The 20,493-nt window shown below is 33.2% G+C and overlaps 1 protein-coding gene across 1 annotated transcript; it reads left to right on the top strand.

Annotated features, from left to right (window-relative positions):
* Positions 1-8,793: 8,793 nt before the first annotated feature.
* LOC127561410 (olfactory receptor 2B11-like) lies at positions 8,794-9,750 on the top strand. The gene has a single exon (XM_051996660.1). The coding sequence runs from the start codon at positions 8,794-8,796 to the stop codon at positions 9,748-9,750; it is 957 nt and encodes a 318-aa protein (XP_051852620.1).
* Positions 9,751-20,493: the final 10,743 nt, after the last annotated feature.

Here is a 20,493-nt window from a genome sequence, read left to right as displayed (position 1 = left end):
AGTCCTGAGTAGTACTATAGGGACTTTTATCCCTAAGTCTCAACTCTGGATTCCTAAACCGTCAAGATTAATTGTATTCAGGGGTTCTGGGCTCCCTGAGGCCTTTGTACAATGAACTGAAGCCTCTCTTCCCCAGAGCTAACAAATTTCCTAATGCTTTGGGGAACTGGGCAAATATTTTCATTGGTACCAAGGATTTCTTCCCTTATCTTCTTGGTTTTCAATTTAAAGCTGGACATCTTTAGATATCCCTATCCAATAATACCCTGTTTCTATGCAATGGGGGAGATGGAAGTAGAGAATTCTTCCTCCCTCAATTTTATCACAGTTTGTCTTGGGAAAGACTTGGGAAAGGCTTGTTTTTGTAAACAGAGCTGGACTTGCAGTAATCTTGGGCATTTTCTTCTTCCACTCTAGGAGATTCTGCTACAGGATATCTGGCTGCTTGTACCATGCTTAAAGGAATAGAAGTGAGTTGCTTCTTCAAGTTTTATTTTATTATGGTTTTTTTTATTTTTTATTTTTTTATTTTTGGTGTGTTTATATCTAAATCTTAACAAGAAAGCACTGAAGAGAAAAGAAGTTGAAACAAGGGAAGTGAGAGTTGTTACCTGATTTTGGGGGTCTGCAATCCCTATCTCTCATTGCTCTGTAGTCTGATTTTGTTTGATTTCCATAGGGAATAGAGTTGAATACTTCTTTGAATGCCTTCTATAATATTTTTTATTCTTCTGATTTTTTCTTGACTTTTCCCCTCATAATTTTTTTCTATCCATACCTTTTCTGTCTCCTTTCCTTCTCCTTATCTCTAGAATTAGTCATAGAAAGTAGAGATGGAAATGAATTTAGAAATCATTTAGTTTAACCCTATCATTTTGCATTTAAAGAACTGGAAGTTTAGAGAAGCAAAGGGATTTTTTTTCAGTCATACAATTAGTTATTGGTGGAGTTAAAACTAAGTTTTGCTCTTACATGCTTTTAGCTATCCAAATACTTTGCCTGCCCTTCCCTTTTCTCTTCTTTCCTTCCCAAATCATAAAGATACCAAAGATTTCTATGCATTTCTATGAATTCTATACATTTTATGCTCCTAACTCCACAAGCCATATCATAATGTTTTGTTTTTCCAAAAACATTAACTTTACATCAATCAGTAAAGAATGGAAGCAATTAAATAATCAAGTTGTCCTAAAAGTCTGTTCTTATCTCTGATGGTGTATTAAAATGAGCAAAACTACAATTAGCATTTAAGAAGTGATTTTTTAATGTATATTTGGGGTGAAAATGTTTCATGGTCTATTTTCTTCAGTTGGACACGTTATTAAGCATTTGAGAATATGTGAGATATGATTTCAAATGTATAGATTCCAAGCTTTAAAAATGAGATTTCTAGTAATTTTCAAAACAGATTGCCTTTTGATTTTAAGTGTAAATTCATTTAGTAATGAATTTTATAGAATCACAGAATTCTATTGTTGAAAGGAACCCCATAAACCATTTTTTCCAACCCAAATTTTACCACAAATTCCTTTTGTAAGAAGTAACTATCCAGACTCTGCTTTTAGTTAGCAGTAAATATACTATCTTCTGAGCAGTAAACATTTGCATAATTCTAATGATTAGGAAATTTTTCCTTATTAGATCTGCTTCTCTGCTACTTTTAAACATGGTTCCTAGTTCTGCTCCCAAGGGTTAAGTAGAACAAGTCTGTTGTGGAACAAAAAGTATGTTCTATTTGGGAGGTAAAATTGTCAAAGTGATTCCCACTTTTTAAGCAATCAAAGTATCTTATAAGCACCATGAATAGTAATCACTCAATCAAAAAGCACTTAGTAAGGACCTACAATAAGCCAGACACTACACTAGGCAATGGGAATAGAAAGACAAATTAATTAAAATAGTCCCAACTCTAAAGAAGTACACATTCCAGAAGGGAATACAGTAAAGTCATTCATGCTCATGCATTCAGAAAAAATACATTAAAGAGGATAAATACACTAGCATTTGGGCAGATCAGGAAAGACTACATGTAGCCTGCATCTTGAAGGAAAAGATTCTAGCAGGTAGAGATGAGAATGCTGTGAATTCTAACAATGGGAAATTGCCAGAGCAAAGATGGGAAATGGGAGTACTATGTGTGAGTAACAGAGAAGTTATATTTCACTTCATTGCAGAGATCAGGAGGAGGAATAATATACAATGATACTGGAAAGATAGATTGAAGTCAGGTTATGAAGGACTTTCAAATTTTCAGGAGTTTTAGTTATAGAGAACACCTGACTTAATAGGAACATGACATAGATCTCCATTTTAGGAAATTACTTCAGCAGTAGTATAGAGGATAGATGATAGAAGCAGGAAGAGATTTGAGGGGGATACACCAATTAGAAGGCTGTTCCAATCTTCTAGACAGGAGTCTTAAGTAAGGTTGTGGGAAGAGATAAAACTTTGGATGTGAGAAATGTTAAAGATGTGGAAATGAAAAAATTTAGCACCTAATTGAATAGAGTAGTCAATTTATTGATTAATAAATATTTGTTAAATGCCTACAAAAAGAACAAGGAACTTAGAGTAATGCTAAAGTTATACAATTGGTGGACTTTTTATATAAAAGTTATAAACATTTTCTAGGTTCAGATTTTTCTAGATTTTTTCCAAAAAATTCTTTTCTAGAAATTGGGACACTATCTGGTTTCTAAAGCAAAGGAGAAAAAATGGAAAAACAATATAGACAATTATTGAAGCAGGGACATGCGTTAAGAGTCAGATAATGTTCACTTAGATTAGACTAACTTCATCAATAACTGAAAAATACTTATTGGACATAAGAGAATTTTAAAGTTATTGTTATTATATTACTTACTCCCTTGCTTCAAATCTAATGAGTAGAGGAGGTGCGAAATGGAATTATTGAAACTAAACAGGCTTTTTTACAAGTCTAATTCCACTTTGACATGACAAGAGTTTCATTCACATCCTTCTCCAGTTTCTTTTACTGATACTCATTTGACAGAAACCAAAGATTTGCAATATTAGCTTGCCTATGTCTTTTTAAAGATGTGGCACACAGAAGTGAACACAATATCCCAAATATAATCTGACAAGAGCCAAGTACAGCAAAATAGATATTGGTACCCTGTTTCTATGCAAAAGGGGACATGGAAGTAGAGAATTCTTCCTCCCTCAAAATTAGAAAAATATTAGTTTTTTTTAATTGTCATATCACACTGGGATTCACAGTGAGATTAAAATTAAAATCTCTAAATATGTTTTCATAGGAACATTTCTTTCATCATGTCTCTTCATAAGGTGATAATTGATTTTTAACAAAATTTATATATGCAACTTTACATTTATTCCTATTTAACAATGGTTCACTTTGGCTGATCATTCTAGTTAGTTAAGATTGTTTTTAGATTTCAAATTTTTTTCATCCCACAAGTTAATAATCCAGATTCCTGTAATTTATTAATATGAAAAATATACTTTATGCAGCCGAGAACCAAATATAAATATCTGTGCCATTCCACTAAAGTCTACCTTCCAAGTGAACATTGGTACATTAATGTTTTATTTCCAGTTCTGAGTTATTTAACTAGTTCTAAATCCATCTAATGATAGTATTATCTAGACCACATTCCTTCTTTCTATCCACAAGGATATCATGAGAAATTTTGTCTCATGATCTGCCAAAATATAAATATTTTTTGAGTGTAGCATTTCCTGATCAGGCCAGATACTCTGTCAAAACAGACAATGAAGTTAGTTTAGCTTGACTTATTTTGAGGAACTAATGCTGCTTCTTTTTCTAAATAATACAAATTATCCCTTTAATGATGTATTCTAGAGTTGTCTGGAATAGAAATCAAATTTATTAAGCTATACTTTTTAGACACCTTCTTCCCATTTTTGAAAATCAAAAGATTCACAATTCTTTAAGCTTGTGGCATTTGTTATTGTAGTAGTTTGTTTTACTTTAATTTGCGTCTGAGACGTTTTCATCTGGGCTCGAGGTGCAATGTCCACTTGCAGTCAGAACATAATACCTATCAGCATGGAAGCTTTAACCTCTTCCAACCTAGACCAGTTCACTTTTACTTTTGGTTACCTTCTGTTTCTGCTTCATCATTAATTGGCTTTAACTCTGCTGTAGCTCAGAACTCTCAGACCCAAACCATTCAGCAACCTCAACTTACTCAGTTGCAGGAACTGGCACGTACCGTTAAGCATGGCTCCCTATGATATTTTGGAGGTCATGAGTCATGACTCAGCAATTATATTTGCCAATACTTTTAATATTATAGATTGAAGTTCATCTGGGGCTTGTAATTAGATCTCATCAAGGGCAGATAGATGTTCTCTCATCATCTCATTTATTTTTTAATTAAACCTCTTGGTATCCATTGTTATTTTACACTTCCAAATCTAAAAGTCATTCTCCTTGGCAGAGAAAGTAGAAGCAATATAAGAATAGACTAACTCAGCCTTCTTACTGATATCTGTCAGCATCCATCTTAAGCAGTGGTAGTCTTATCTCTTCACTGGTTTTACTTCCCTGTCCCATCCCCTCCAGAAAAAAAGCTATAAATTCCTTTCTTCTCCTTGTTTTTAAGTATTCATCACCAGCCTCAACTCATATGGTGATATGGTATTCCCGATATTCTTATCAGAGTGATGCTTTTTTTGAGTATTCATATTCATTTATCTCTCCTTGTTCTCAGGTACCTAGATCTCTTTGAGTCCCTCACTTCTTTTCTGCTTAACAAGAATAATTTTTCCATGTTTCTATCATTTTCTGATAACTTGTCACCCCTCTAGGGCCAACAAATCATTTAGATATTAGAACTCTATCTTTTCCTTTAATCTTTAAGATTGGTTTTCCCCAAATCTTGGGAACATATCAACTATTTTTTCTTTCTCTCTGACTGGTCACTTTGCCCTAGGGTTTCTAATCATTTCTACTTTAGCAACATGTTCTTTCTTGAACTATTTGGTCCTAGGACACATTGTCTTTCTTTTTAAAATAATAATTTTTTTTGCTATCTTTTTTTTTACATCATTCAGATTTCCTGCATAGCCATTTCTTTTTTCCAGAAAACCATTCCTTGTAATGAAGGAGTTTTCTTAATAGAGAAAATAAATTTAGCAAAAACCAATCAATCTACTGAAGAACTAACTCCACAAAGGAGGAGGGGTGTGGTGGGGAAAATGAGTTCTCATATTACTTTTTTGGGGCCAAGCTTATCATTTGTAATTTTGTAATCCCAATTTTTAAAAATTATTTTGTAGGGGGCAATTAGTTGGTGCAGTGGATAGAGCACCAGCCCTGAGATCAGGAGAACCTGAGTTCAAATTTGGCCTCAGGTACTTAACACTTTCTAGTGACCCTGGACAAGTTGCTTAACCCCAATTGCCTTAGCAAATATATATATATAGTAGTGATTGTTCTTCCATTTATGTTGTAGCAAAATATGTATGTTGTTTTCTAGACTCTGCCAACTTCATTTTGCATCAATTTATATTTTTCTGTAATCATCATATTTATGATTTCTTACAGAACAGTAATACTCCATTACATTCACATACCACAGTTTGTTTAACTACTTCCAATTGATGAGCAGCTGAAAAATTTTTACTTTCACAAAAATACAGCTATCAATAACTATAGATTACCCTTCAATGGGATGAAACATCAGACTGACCAAGTATGCTAGAGCAATCAAGAAACAATCTACTTCTGCAATAACTCTTAAATATATCTCTTCTTTTCTATTGAACTGCATTATCCTGATAGGATACCTTACCTGTATTTCTAGTTATGAAGGTGGATTTTCTGGCCACTTCTAGCCTCAGTGGTTAGTTACTTATTTAGTGACTACAAGACTGAGTTCCAGGATACAATCTTTTTTTAGAGAAGGTATTCCTGAGAAACACCAATCTTGTATATAGAAGAGTAACAATCACAGATGCCAAAACTGAGAGAGTGAAAAAGTGGAAAAGTTATAATATAATATAATATAAAAGTTTGAGTAATAAGTTATAACATGGGAACCAAAATTTTCTTGAAAAGTATTCCAATCTTGTCTCATATTATTTTCTTCTCCATATTCCTCATTTTAGTCAATATACATTGTATTTTCCTCTTTGTGAGCCTGGTTTTTTCCTAGACTTAGAATAACTATCTTTCCCATCTTCATTTGTCAAATGCTTGCCTACTTGGTAAAGTTCAACTCAAATACTACCTTTACTATAAAACATTCTCTCAGAATGTCATATAGTACTGTTTTACAAACTCTGATGCATTTAACATTATGTATTGTAGATATTTATGTTTTGGCCTATTCAACTATTAGACTGTTAGCTCTCTAAGGGATTGTTTTATTCAAATTTTGTTTCTCTTCCAATACTGAGCAGAATTCTCTGCAAACAAGGCACTTGCTAATAGTCAATAGTCCTGGATTTTGCATTACTTTATTTCCATGAATTATTTTGATGGTGTCAGTCTAATGGGGGTGAGGGGAGTGGTACCTGTCTAGCAACCTCATTAGAGGCTTTTCAATAGGGAGTTCAATACATAGAACATTTCCTCAGAAAAGAATGGAAAGTGATTCTGACTATAGAGTGATAAGAATTACATCAGTCATTTATGTGACACAGAGATCTTTACATAGTTTCAATAATATCTATGGGCTGCTTGAATAGCTTATTAACAGTTTCATATGTAACTATCTTTTTTATTGTACCCATAATGCCCATAATTTGCCTATCATGTTAAAAATAATATAAATATTACATGAAATATATGGCCTTTTTACTAATAAATGTGGGAACATAGACACAAGTTAGATTTAATTTATACACAAGCTATAATTCTGGCATTTCTCAGAGAAGAGTAGGATAGAGACAGATATAAATGATTTGGAGAGGGGGGGTCAGGAGTATGCTGGGAAGTGGAGTGGAGTCAAGTCTCAAGAACAAATATCAAGCAGAAGGTAATAAACCTTGGATTGTATCAGCAAAAATTGTTCTTCAATTGTATTGTTCATCAATACAATAAAATGCAATACAATATCAACAATATTGTATTGCTCAAACTCATTACCTTCTCATTGACACCAAAATACCTTTGAAAAGTATTCCAATTTTGTCTCATATTACTTCCCTCTCCATATTTTTCATTTTAGCCAAGCCAAACTACCTCCTTTCTTCTTTCCTTATCCCCTCTTCCTCCAATGTACGGTATTTTTCTCCTTATGAGCCTTCGTTTATGTTTTTTTTCTTAGACTCAGAATGACTCTCTTTCCCATCTTCATTTGTCAAATTCCTGCCTACCTGGTAAAGTTCAACTCAAATACCATCTTTATCATAAAACATCCTCTCAGAGTGTCATATAGTACTGTTTTACAAAACTCTGATGTATTTAACATTATGTATTGTAGACATTTATGTTTTTTTAATTCAACTATTAGACTGTTAGCTCTCTTTAGGATTGTGTTTTATTCAAATTTTCTATCTCTTCCAGTATTGAGCCTTAGTTTTCTGCAAACATAAGGCCCTAAAAAAATATTTATGGAAGGGCAGTTAGGTGGCTCAGTGACTAGAGCCTGAAGTCAGGAGGACCTGAGTTCAAATGTGGCCTCAGACACTTAATACTTCCTAGCTGTATGACCCTGGGCAAGTCACTTCACACCCAATTGCCTCAGCCAAGAATAAATAAATGTTTATGGAATGAATAAATTTTGAGTGAATACTTTGCTTGTATTTCATAATCACAGCTAAATTACAAATTAAAGTATCACTGAGGAGGCTTGTGTGATTTTATAACTTAGGGACAGAAAAGAAAGAGAAGCAATTATTTTCTATTTATTTTATAGTATAGTATATATTTACTATAATATAGTAAAAGAGAAGTTGAAGAAAACTTAGAAAACATGATGAGCTAGGCTGAGTAGCAAATCATGATTGTTTTCTTCAAATCAGCTTCAGTAAACTAAAAGCCATTTTATTAAAGTTGTAGATTTCTGTGAAATCTAGTGATCTGGATAGACAAAGGGTGTATTGTTTAACCAAAGAGCTGGTTCCTTTCCAAAACAGGAGTCAGAGATGAAATTCTACTTGCATTGCAGATTAGGAAAGTGCTCCAATTGGGAATAATATGACGAGGATCTAAAAACATGAATCAATAATTAATCATCCTTTTTCATACCTCTTGTTTCTATGTTCCCCTTGTCTATAATCCCTAAAAATTTTTAGTCTTTTCTCTATCACTCTTAATCTCATTTTACACTTGGTCGCTGCTACTCTGCTTACTGCCAGGAAGGCAGCGGATCATTATAGATAAAATGCTGAACCTGATGTTAGGAATACCTTAATCTAAATTGTACTTTAAAAACTCACTAGAATTATGACTATGGACAAAATTTTACTAACCTTTTTTATACTCAATTTCTTATAAAATGGGCATAACAATAACTGTAGCACTTATATTATTATATAATAGTAGTGAGGCTCAAAGAAAATAATGTTATTTAAAGTGCTTTGCAAAATTTTATGTTCCTACTTATAAAATAAAATGCTGCATTGGTTTTTTGGCACCATTATTTTCCAGACACTTTGAGAAAACTTTTTAGATAAAAAAGTTTCCTGACTGGTTCTACTGAATAGTCCTCTTCTTGTTTAACAAGTTGAAATCATAGGTAATAAATCAGAGATAAGCAAAACTATTTCTCCTGGACTGGGTTTCTTTCATTCTGGTTTTCTTGATTCTTTATAGATGTCAGAATATGAAGCAACATGAGAAGTAACAACCAGAGTTTACTGGGGGATTATGTTGGAGATTTCTTCCTTTTGGGGATCTCTGACTGGCCATGGCTAGAGCTACCCCTTTTTGTAATTCTCCTAGTTTCCTATGTCCTGGCAGTCCTAGGAAATATTGCCATCATATTGGTATCTCAGCTGGATCCTCTGCTGAGCAGCCCTATGTATGTTTTCCTCAGTCACTTGTCCTTTCTGGATCTTTGTTATACCACTACCACTGTGCCTCAGATGCTGTTTAACATGGGTAGTTCAAGGAAGACTATCAGTTATAGTGGTTGCACAGTGCAGTATGCCATCTTCCATTGGCTAGGCTGCACTGAATGTATAGTCCTGGCTGCCATGGCCCTGGACCGATATGTGGCCATTTGTAAACCACTCCGCTATTCAATCATCATGCACCACCCACTATGTCAGCAGTTAGTGGCCACTGCCTGGTTCAGTGGATTTGGAAATTCTCTGGTTCAAGTTGTGTTAACAGTACAACTACCTTTCTGTGGGCAGCGGATACTGAACAACTTCTTCTGTGAGGTGCCTGCTATGATTAAGTTGTCATGTGCCAACACAACCATCAATGATGCCACATTGGCTGTATTGGTAGCCTTCTTTGTGCTGGTGCCCCTGGTCCTCATTTTTATCTCCTATGGCTTCATTGCCCAGGCTGTGATGAGAATCAAGTCCTCCAAGGGGAGAAGTAAAGCTTTTGGGACCTGCTCTTCCCACTTGCTGGTGGTGTCCCTCTTCTATTTGCCCGCTATCTACATGTATCTTCAGCCCCCTTCTAGCTACTCTCAGGACCAAGGTAAATTTATCTCCCTTTTCTATGCCATCATCACTCCTACCCTGAACCCCTTCATTTACACCCTCAGAAACAAAGATGTCAAGGGGGCACTGAAAAAACTTTGGAAAAGGACTTGGAAGCTCCTTCAGAGCTGAATAATAAAAAGTTTATATTCAGTATAAATTTATTTATTGCCTTCTGTTTAAAAAACTTTTGAAGATGTTGGGGATTTCTGTAGAAGGAATAAAATACTTAGTTTAAGAGCTCAGTGACAGAACAGAGTACTTGATGCCTATGTGATGAAATTAGAGGAGGAAAAGCTTCCTATTTAAAATATTTTCTTACTGTTATGTCAGTATCTGAAGTTATACCTTTAGAGATTCACTCTATTGCATCTTTAATGACATTATGATTTTATTCTCAAGTATGCCTTTTGACATATTACTTTAACTATCCATTTCTTTTTAAAATTAATTTTTGAACTAATAAAAATCTGTTTCCCTCTATCCCAAGTCAAATCAAGTCAACAAATGTTTATTAAGCATTTAACAAATGCCAGGCACTATACTAAGCAGTGGATCCCAACTGTCCCCTCCTATTGAAAGAAAAAGAAAAACAGTAAATATATTATTACAAATATGTATAGTAAAGCAAAAAACATTCTCACATTAACTGTGACCATAAGATATGTCTTATTCAGTGTCCTGACTTCTCTGAAAAGAGTGAGGCAACTTACATCATTACAGGTATTCTAGAATCATTTGAGTTTTTAAAATATTTTTTTTATTTTATTTATTAAATTATTTTTTAAAATATTTTTACAACATTTTTGTAATTTGAGTAATTACAACAATTTGAGTTTTTAAAATCTTTTAAAGCTGTTTATCTTTACAATATTGTTATTATGTAAAACTTTATCTTGGTTCTGCTAACTTCATTCTGTTTTAGTTTAGTCTATTAATTAGTTCAGTGCAATTACAGTCTACTATGTACCAGGCACTGTATCAAGTGCTGAAGATAACAAAGAAAGGCAATAGACATTCCTGTTCTCAAGGTACTCAGAGTATGATGGAGAAAACAATATGAAAACAAATATGTCCAGACTATATATATGATATTTTATTTTATTTTCAGCTTCAAATTCTTGTCTTTCTTCAGTCCCTTCCTACATCCATTAAATAAATATGATATTAATTATGCATATGAAGTAATAAAAGCATTTGTGTTAATCATATTTACAAAAAAGTTTTAAATGAAGAAAAATTTATAAGTCCTTTGGAGATCCAGTAGATCCTGATAATGTTTATCTTTAAAATATTGCTTTTATATTGTTCTGATTCTATTCATTTCATTTTACATCAGTTCATATCAGTCTTCCTTGTTTTTCTGAAACCATTCCCTTCATAATTTCTTTTACTACAAAAATACTTCAATAATATTCCATCACATTCATATTCACAACTTGTTCAGGCCAGTTGATGAACATCTCTTCAGTTCCCAAATCTTTGCTATACAAAATTGCTGCTATAAATATTTGCATGCATATAAATTTCTCCCCTCCCCTTTTTTTTGGATGCAGACTTAGCAGTGTTATTATTAGATCAAATTGTATGTAGTTTTGTAGGTCTTTGGACATAATGCAAATTGTTCTCCAGAATAGTTGGGCTAGTTCACAACTCCAACAATGTTTCACTATTTTCCCATATGTCTACCAGTATTTGTTATTTTCCTTTTCTGTCATCTTAACTAATTTGATGTGTTGTTTTGATTTACATTTCTTTTATTATTAGGGATTCAGAGATTTTTAAAATGTTAATATTATAGAGGATAATTAGAAATAATCAACAGAATGAAAAGCCTGGGATTAAGGGAGATCAAGAAAATCTTTCTGTTAGAAGTAAGATTTTAGTTGGGAATTGGAGGAATCCAGAGAAACCAGAAGACAGAGAAGAGGAGAGAAAGCACTTCAAGCACAATGGAATATGCTTGATAAGATAAAGATTCTATCTTGATAAGATAAAATTCAAGGAACTGAAAGATGGAATGTCTTGTTTGTGGAATAGCATAAGAGCCATTGTCTCTGAATCAAAGAACACATCGTAGATATAAGAAATCTGAAAAAGTGGGTGGGAGCTTATGAAGAAGGATCAAGAAGAGGAGTTTGTATTTGATCTTGAAGTTGATAGAGAGCACTGGAGTTTACTGAACACAGAGTGAAATGGTCAGACTTGTGTTTTTAGAAAGATAAGTTTGGATGTATGGGAGTAGTGGATGTTTGGGAACGGGGAGAAACCCATGACAGGAAGACAAATAGTATTGTAGTAATCCAGGCAAGGTGATGAGAGAGAGAACTTGAGTAGAAGAAGCATCAGAGGAGAAAAGGGAACAAAAAGAAAAGGGATTTAGGTGGTTCTAAGATATGGATATAGGGGAAAGTTGTAGGTTACAAACCTGGATAACTGGGCATATAGTGGTCCCTTCAAAAGAAATAGGGAAGTTAGAAGGGGAATGACTTAAGAATGGGGTTAAGAGTTCAGTGTGGGCCGTCATGAGTTTATAGTTTGAAACATCCAACAGACAGAGATATGAATTTAGAAGTCAGCAGAGAGGTTAGGGCTAGTTTTGAGAATCATCAATATAGAGATGATAATTGATAATTACATTAATATATCATAATTGGTTCAGCCATTCCCTAATTAATGGGCAAGTCCTTGATTTCTAGTTTTTTGCTACCATAAAAAGCTCTGTTAAAATATTTTTCCCATATACATCCTTTTCCTTTCTTTGATCATATGAGAATATATATTAAATGGGTATGCATAGCTTAGTAATTTTGAGGGCAGAATTATAAATTACTTTGTGTAAGTGGGTAAGCTAAACCAATTCGTATCTTCACCACTGTGCATATTTTGCTTCTTCTCTGACATTTGTCAATGGTGAATTTGGTTAGATATAATAAGATAGTTGCTGTTAACATGTAATTTTGGTGCTTTAGCTCAAATTAGCAAGATTAGGAGAAATTATCTTGTTAGCTGGTAAATTGAGAATGAATCTGTTGAGACAATTGGCTCTTTAAAAATGAATAGGATTTTAAGAAAGAAGAAAAATTGAGTAGAAAGTAAGAAGAGAAATAAAGAAAGGCTATGATGCTTATAGTCAAATGAAAAAGTAGAACTTCTTGATTCATATTTTCTATCCATATTTTTCTGTGCCAAAAAGAATGATTTTTGGATCAAGAAATATAAAATAAAAATGATAAGCAGGTCATTTAAGCCAAAGAAAAGTAAAAAGATGATAAGAAAACATTTAATTGCCCTCAACTCCATCAAGCCTAAACCAACTATCTCAAGGAACTGAGAGAATTGACTGATAATGACACACTAATAATGTCACCACCACATTGTTTTTGTTGTTGTTCAGTTATTTTGATATTTGATTCTTTGAAATCCATGGTATAGTATTCTAATAGTGTCCATGAGGCTTTCTTGGCAAAGATACAGAAGTGGTTTGCCATTTCCTTGTCTAGTGGATTTAGTTAAATAGAGGTTAAGTGGCTTCCCCAGGTAAGTGTCTGAGGCTGAATTTGAACTCAGCTCTTCCTGATTCCAGGCCCAACACTCTATCTCTTGATCCATCTAGCTGCTTCTGATGGTTACCACATTTGAATTCTAATATTCTAGGCAAGGATATATTATTGTTGCTATTTTTTTCCAGGAAATAGAAATAAGTGAAAATAAGAAAGATGGGAACTTAACTGAACTTAGTATATGCAGAGATGAGTCAGTGCTAAATAGACAACACAATTTTGAGATATTGAGAACAATAAAGGATTGATTATGAAAACATATATATATATACATACATGCACATATATACATATACACATCAAATATATATGACATAGAAGAGAAAAAAGATTGTATATGAAACTTCAAATTTTCACTGATGAGGTAGTAACTGGATACAACACTGGACCAGGTATCAGGAAAACCTGAATTCAAATCCAACTTCAGACACTTATTAGCTGTGTAATTTTGGGCAAGTACTTGTCTCTGTCTCAGTCTTTTCAACTATGAAATGGAAAAAATAAAAATACCTTCATAATTATTGTGAGAATAAAATGAGATTTGTAAAGCATTTAGCATAGTGTCTGGCAATGAACAAATGATTAATAAATGCTTGTTTCCTTATTCCTCTCCTTATTATATATAGGTTTTTTAAAAGTATGTAATAAATGTCATGTTACTTTGACAGCTCACCTGCGTATTTGCATTTCCTTTACTGCCTTCTTTCTCTTTCTGGTTTTGTACAGGATAACACATATAAAGAAGCTATCAAGGAAATATATAACTGAAAAAGAAGATGGTCCAGCCACATATTAACTGTAGCACAAGTAGCAGATACTTTTATGTATTTTAGAATATCAAAAGAATGTGAGGGACCTTTAATAGACTAAATAGAACCCCTTTTGGTGAGCTTATGGAAGGATGTAGATGAGAATCCCATAGAGTGGACAATTCTTAGATATGGTATGGCTCACTGAAGTGAATATCCAAATTAAAGTGATCTATTGTAACACTGAAATATGAGATTTACAATTAAATTGACTAACTCACTGAACTAACTATGCCTTAGTTTACAATCTTCATGAGTTACTATGGCCAAAAAGATTTATCATTCATTAATCAAATTTTTGATGATGCACCTCTCCATACTTAAGACTATTCCTCAAACAAAGACAGTATGTTTTTGGCCTCTCCCACTACCTTTTCCAGTTTAATAGTGCCTGTCAGGATTAATTTTCTTTAGGCAAGTGTTCAAGAACTAGGATCATTTCCATGTTATAACCAGATAGAGTATATGAAAAGTATGATGTAACAATAGGTACTCAATAACTTTATATTTTAAAAGTTAATTTTTACAAGATTTAATCAGTTCTATGAAGTGAGTTAGTGCTTTCTGCCTCGCCTAAACAGCAAATTCAAATATAAAGCTAAGAAAACCAAAGTTTCAGTTATATGTGAGAGAATAAAAATCTATTTAATCTATAACAATAACTGAAAAATTTATAAATATCTACATTTTGCTTGACAGAGATGAAATGACACAGCGGTTGCTCTTAAATTTACAATAATCTAGTAGGATGTCTGAACATAAATAATTATAACAAAATTAGATTTTATTAAATACATAGGAGAGGTGATAGATCACAAATGAAGGGGTAACTTCTTTCTGCATGTAAGGAAAGGTTTCATGAATAACCTGGATCCTGAATAAGGGAAAAACTTGCAATTCAATTCAGAAAATATTGAAAGTTAGGTGCCAAATACTGAGGCTAAAATGGAATGGAAAGACAGTAGAGCTGTGTCAGCAGAAGAGAGACATTCCTCACCCACGCACCCACAACACACACACACACACACACACACACACACACACACACACACAATCTCCTCCAAAGAACTTCATTGTTTTTTTGAGGCAATCAAGATTAAGCGATTTACTCGAGATCATACAGTTAGTGTTTGAGACTGTATTTGAACTCAGGTCAGGGCTGCTGTTCTATCTATTGTATCACTTAGCTATCTCATACTGAAATGGTTTGCCATTTCCTTTTTCAACTTATTTTATAGATGAGGAAACTGGAGCAAATAGAATCCTATTTTCCATTTTTCCATTTTTCCAAGTTTACATAACTAGTAAGTTTTTGAGGTCAGATTTGAACTCATGAAAATGATCCCTCTTCATCCCAAAGCCTATGACTATCCATTGTACCATCTAGCTGTCTGTCTCCCCAAATAACTTTAAAATAGCACCTCAAATCAAATTTTGAAGTAGCAGAATCAACTAAAGATTGGGTTAAGATACTTAGGAGATAGATAAGAAATATCTGTGATACTGGGTTTGGGATCCAGTCCAAAGTGCATATGATAGCATCACCAGAACAGATCTTGGAAGTGGTCTAAAGAATATTAATAGCAGTAGCCTGGGAAGTTCTCAGCCAAGAGACAATAATAGAATCAGAAAACTGCTCAGAAACAGAGTAGGGGGCATCCATTTCCTGCATTGAGTATATCTATTTCTAATTGGCAACTCTATTACTTATAGACAGTTCTGGATCACAATTCCAGGATAAAGAGTTATGTTATGTTATGTTATGTTATGTTATGTTATGTTATGTTATGTTATGTGGTCAGTCACAGGGGAGAAATGTATGGTCACAGTTCCAAAGTAGAGAGATATACTAGCACTTGTAACCACAAGGTTACAGGGCATAAGGTCTGAGCAAAGACCAGTATGAAGACCACCACTTTCTGAATAATACCATATTAAAAACATTGAAAACTTGTAGACCTCCCAGAACTAGCTCTGGAAACAGCAGGACAGAAAAACATGAAGCTTCAAACAATGTATTCTTGCTGCCAGGTAACCAGCCCAACTTTAAAATAAAATTCAAGTAAAGAAATGAAGGAAAATGGGAAATTTTCAAAGGAAAGAAAAAAGGGAAAATGAGCAAATAACAAGGGAAAAAAAAGAAGTTGACCATAAAGACCTACTGGCAGGGAAAACCAAGAAACAAATTTAGAAGACAACAATATGAAAAAAGCTATAACCAAATCCTCAAAGGGAAAAAACAAAACAAAACAAAACAATTGTACCCAAGCAAATAAGAATTTCTGAAATAAGTAAAGAGACAAGAGTAATAGAAGAAAAAATAGGGAAAAAATGAGTGATGCAAGAAAATTGTGAAAAATAATTAACTTGGTAAAAGAGGTACAAAAATTCACTGAAGAAAAGAACTCTTTAAAAAGAAGAATTGGGGTTAGGTAGATGATACAGTGGACCGAGTGCTAACCTGGAGTCAGAAGGATCTGAGATCAAATCCACCCTTAAATACTTGACACTTAATAACTATGTGATCCTGAGAAATGTATTATCTTGCAGCACCACCACCACCACCACCACCACCAACAACAACAACAACAAAATAATTGGCAAATGAAAAAAGGGATACAAAAGCTTACAGAGGAAAGGAGTGGAGATCTTGGAATATACTATTCCAAAAAGCAAAGGAGCTAAGATTACAACTAAGAACAATCTAACCAGCAAAACTGATTACAATTCTTCAGGGGAAGAATGGATATTTAATCAAGTAAAGAACTTTCAAGCTTCCGGATGAAAAGACCATAGCTGAATAGAAAATTTGACAATGAAACACAAGACTTAAGAGAAGCATAAAAAGGTAAATGCCAAAGGTAGCTCACAAGAGACTTAACAACATTAAGTTATTTTTCCCATTTCCCATTTTTACATGGGGATTTGAATATGTAACTCCAAGATCTATATCATGTTAATGTAATTAGAAGGGGTCTACAAAGACAGATACCATGAGTATGAGTCAATTATGATGGGATAATATCAGAAAAAAATGTAAGGTTGAGAAAGGGTGATGCACTTTGAGAAGGGGGAATAAGGAGGTATAATGGGGAAAATTTTCTCACCTAAAAAAGATACCAAAGGAAGAGCTTTTACAGTAGAAGGTGAAAGAGTCTGAGTGTGTGTGTGTGTGTGTGTGTGTGTGTGTGTGTGTGTGTATGTGTGTGTATGAAAATGCTTGAATCTCACTCTCATACAAACTGGTCCAAAAAGGGAAGGATATATAGATATAGATATGTATAACAATATTTGTATGCATATATTACATATATACATGGATTTTTTTTATACACAATTAAGTATAGAAATTTATCTTCCCCAAAAGGTAAATAAAAAGGAGACAGGAATGAGGGACATGAAAGGTAGATTAAGGGAGGCAGTGGTCAGAAGCAAAATAGATTCTTGAGGAAGGATAGGATAAAAAGAGAGAGAAAAGAATAAACAGAAAAAATAGGATTGAGCAAATATCTTTGAGTGTGAATAAAATGAATTAACCCATAAAATGTAAGTGGAATAGATTAGAAACCAGAATTCAACAATATACTGTGTATAAGAGACACATTTGAAACAGAAATACATATACATAGAGTTAAAATAAAGAACTGGAGCAGATTCTATTATATCTCAGCTAAATTTTAAAAAGTCAGAGATAGCAATCATAATTTTATACAAAGCAAAAGAAAAATAGACTCAAAAGAGATAATCACAGAAACTACATTTTGCTAAAAGGTATCATTGTTAATGTAGTAATATCAAAATTTTTACAAGTTTCTCAGATAAAGGCGATATCTTTTTGTGTGTGTGTGTGTGTGTGTGTGTGTGTGTGTGTGTGTGTGTGTGCGCGCCACACATTTATATAAATGAGTAAAATTTATTAAAGGACCTATTCCCTAGTTAATAAGTGATTAGAGGATAAGAGACAGTTTTCAGAAGAAATTTAGTTATATAAAAATACTTTAAATCACTAATGATTAGAGAAATGCAAAAAACAACTCTGAGATACCATCTCATACCTATTAGAAATGAGAAATGCTAAATAGAATGAGGGAAAATAGATTTAGAGATTTGGTAGAGTTGTCAACTGCTCCACCTATTCTGGAGAACAATATGTCCAAAAGGCTATAAAACCGTGAATACTTTTGACTGATCAATATCACGATTAACTTTGTACTCCAAAGAAATAAAGAGAAAAAAATTCTATATATACCTCTATATTCAAAAAATTTTATAGCAGTGATGGCAAAGAATTGAAAATTAAGAAGATGCCCAGCAGTGGGCAATAGGCTCAATAAATGTGGAATTAACTGAGTACTATAGTATATAACTAATGGTAAGGGCAGTGGTTTCAGAAAAAAAAAAACACTTATAGAAATCTTTATGAAATGAGACAAAGTGAAGTGAGCAAAACCAGGAAATCATTGAAAACCACAATATTATAATGATGATCATTTGTGAAAGACTTAGCTGTCCTGATCAATAAAACAATTCAAGACAATTTTACAAGATATATAATGGGGAAAAAGTGATTCACTTCCAGAAATAACTCAATTTTGAATGCAAATTGAAATATAATTTTTTATTTTATTTTTCTTGCTTTTTTGTCATGTGGTTAATATGGAAATATGTTTTGCATGATTTTCACATGTATAATTAATATATTGATCTATTGCATTTTCAGTGGATGTGAAAGAGGTGAGAGGGAGAAAGAAAATTTGGAACTCAAAATTTTTTAAAAATATTAAAAATAAACAGAATAAATTTATTTTAAATGTAAAAAATAAAGTTAAATCCACAAGTGAAAAAATAATGGAATGGTACTTGTCTCAAAGATTGTTCATTTTACTATCTGGATTCAACATATATAGATGTAAATAAAAACATGGTCATTTGAGAAAAGAGAGAACACTCAGAATTAGTAAGGTTATGGGAAAAAGTGCATGTGTAGGTGAGGGTAAGATGTCAGGGAAGGCTTTCCAGAGGAATTGGCTTTTGACTTTATGAAGATAAATATTCAGAGAAAATATGTGAGGAAGGATTTCTTTTTTAGAAGTGAAGAATTTTGTTAAAGTTACACATAATTTATATATAATGTATATATGTGTGTATGTATTTATTTGTAACCATAAATTCTGAGAAACTTTTGCCAAATAGAAAATGCTCACTAACATAAAGAATTGTGTTTTATTCAAAAGGGAGAAGTTACATTAGAAATTTTCTTTACTCTTGGGAAACATCTTTGTTGTTTTATCTGCCCTTCTCCTTTGCCCTTCCTCTTTACTATTGGATGTACATATTCATATAATACAAGTAAATCATTTTTAATTTTAATCATCTTTGATGAACTTTTAAGATGAATTTTCATAATTGCTGGACTTCCTGAAAAAAAATGAAACATTCCGTGATTTATAAAAAATCAAATGGGGAAAAAAGCCAACCAATTAGAAGTCTTGTTTTGATATCTTTTTGCTTTAACTAATGAATTAAATCTATGTTGCTGTTGTTTCAAAGTTTTCACAGAGCTTAGAGGTCAAACTTAGGGAACAATTAGTTATTCAGGTTGACTTAAAACACTTGGTGTGGAAAAGGAGAACACCAAGAAATAAATGTAGAAAGTTAAGTTGGGGAAACATGGAAGTATTCAAATACCAGGCTGAGATTTTAAATTTTATCTTAAAGGCAATGGAAAACTGTTCAAGATTTTCTTTTTAATTGCATAAGTGCTACACCTCTAGAAAAAATAAGAAGCTTTGTAGAGGAGACTACAATTAAAGAAAGGAGACTCTGAAAGCAGAAAATTCCCAGTTGTTATTGGGAAGATGCCAGATGAAACACTAAGTATTTTAGTCAATTTCTGATAATATAAATAGAGAGAATAAAGATCTGAGAGATATAAATGTGTGTGTGTATGTGTGTGTGTATGTGTGTGTGTGTGTGTGTGAAAGAGAGAGAGACATAGAGCGATATACAGAGACAGAGAGATAGATGAAGAGAGAGAGAGAGAGAGAGAGAGAGAGAGAGAGAGAGAGAGAGAGAAAAGGAAAAGGAAAAGAAAAAAAAAAGGGAGAGGGAGAAGAAGAGAGATCAAGGATGATACAGAGGCTACAGAGGGAATTTTAGAAGAAAGGTTCGTTTAAGGAAGAAGATAAGTTTGAGAGGATATTTTTCTCATACAATACAAGAGATAATACTTCAATGTACTGGAGCAGATGAAATTATCAATGTAACATAAAAAAAGAAGCCTGCCTGAGGCAGGGCCTTGCTGAGTACACATTTAGAACACATTTAGATGGAAAGAGAAATGAGGGGAAAGAAGTGTTGTAGAAATCAAGGGAGGAGAAAGGATCTATAAAAAAGGCAGACAGAAGTAGAAAGACTATCAGATTTAAAAGTTGAGATGTTAAGACAACTTTAGAGAGGGCAGCCTCAATAGAGTAGTTGAACAGATCAGAGAGGAAAATTTC

This window comes from Antechinus flavipes, chromosome 4, assembly GCF_016432865.1.
Source record: "Antechinus flavipes isolate AdamAnt ecotype Samford, QLD, Australia chromosome 4, AdamAnt_v2, whole genome shotgun sequence".
Taxonomy (NCBI): domain Eukaryota; kingdom Metazoa; phylum Chordata; class Mammalia; order Dasyuromorphia; family Dasyuridae; genus Antechinus; species Antechinus flavipes.
Note: the sequence above shows the minus strand (reverse complement) of the source record. Positions and strands in the feature narration are given on the sequence as shown.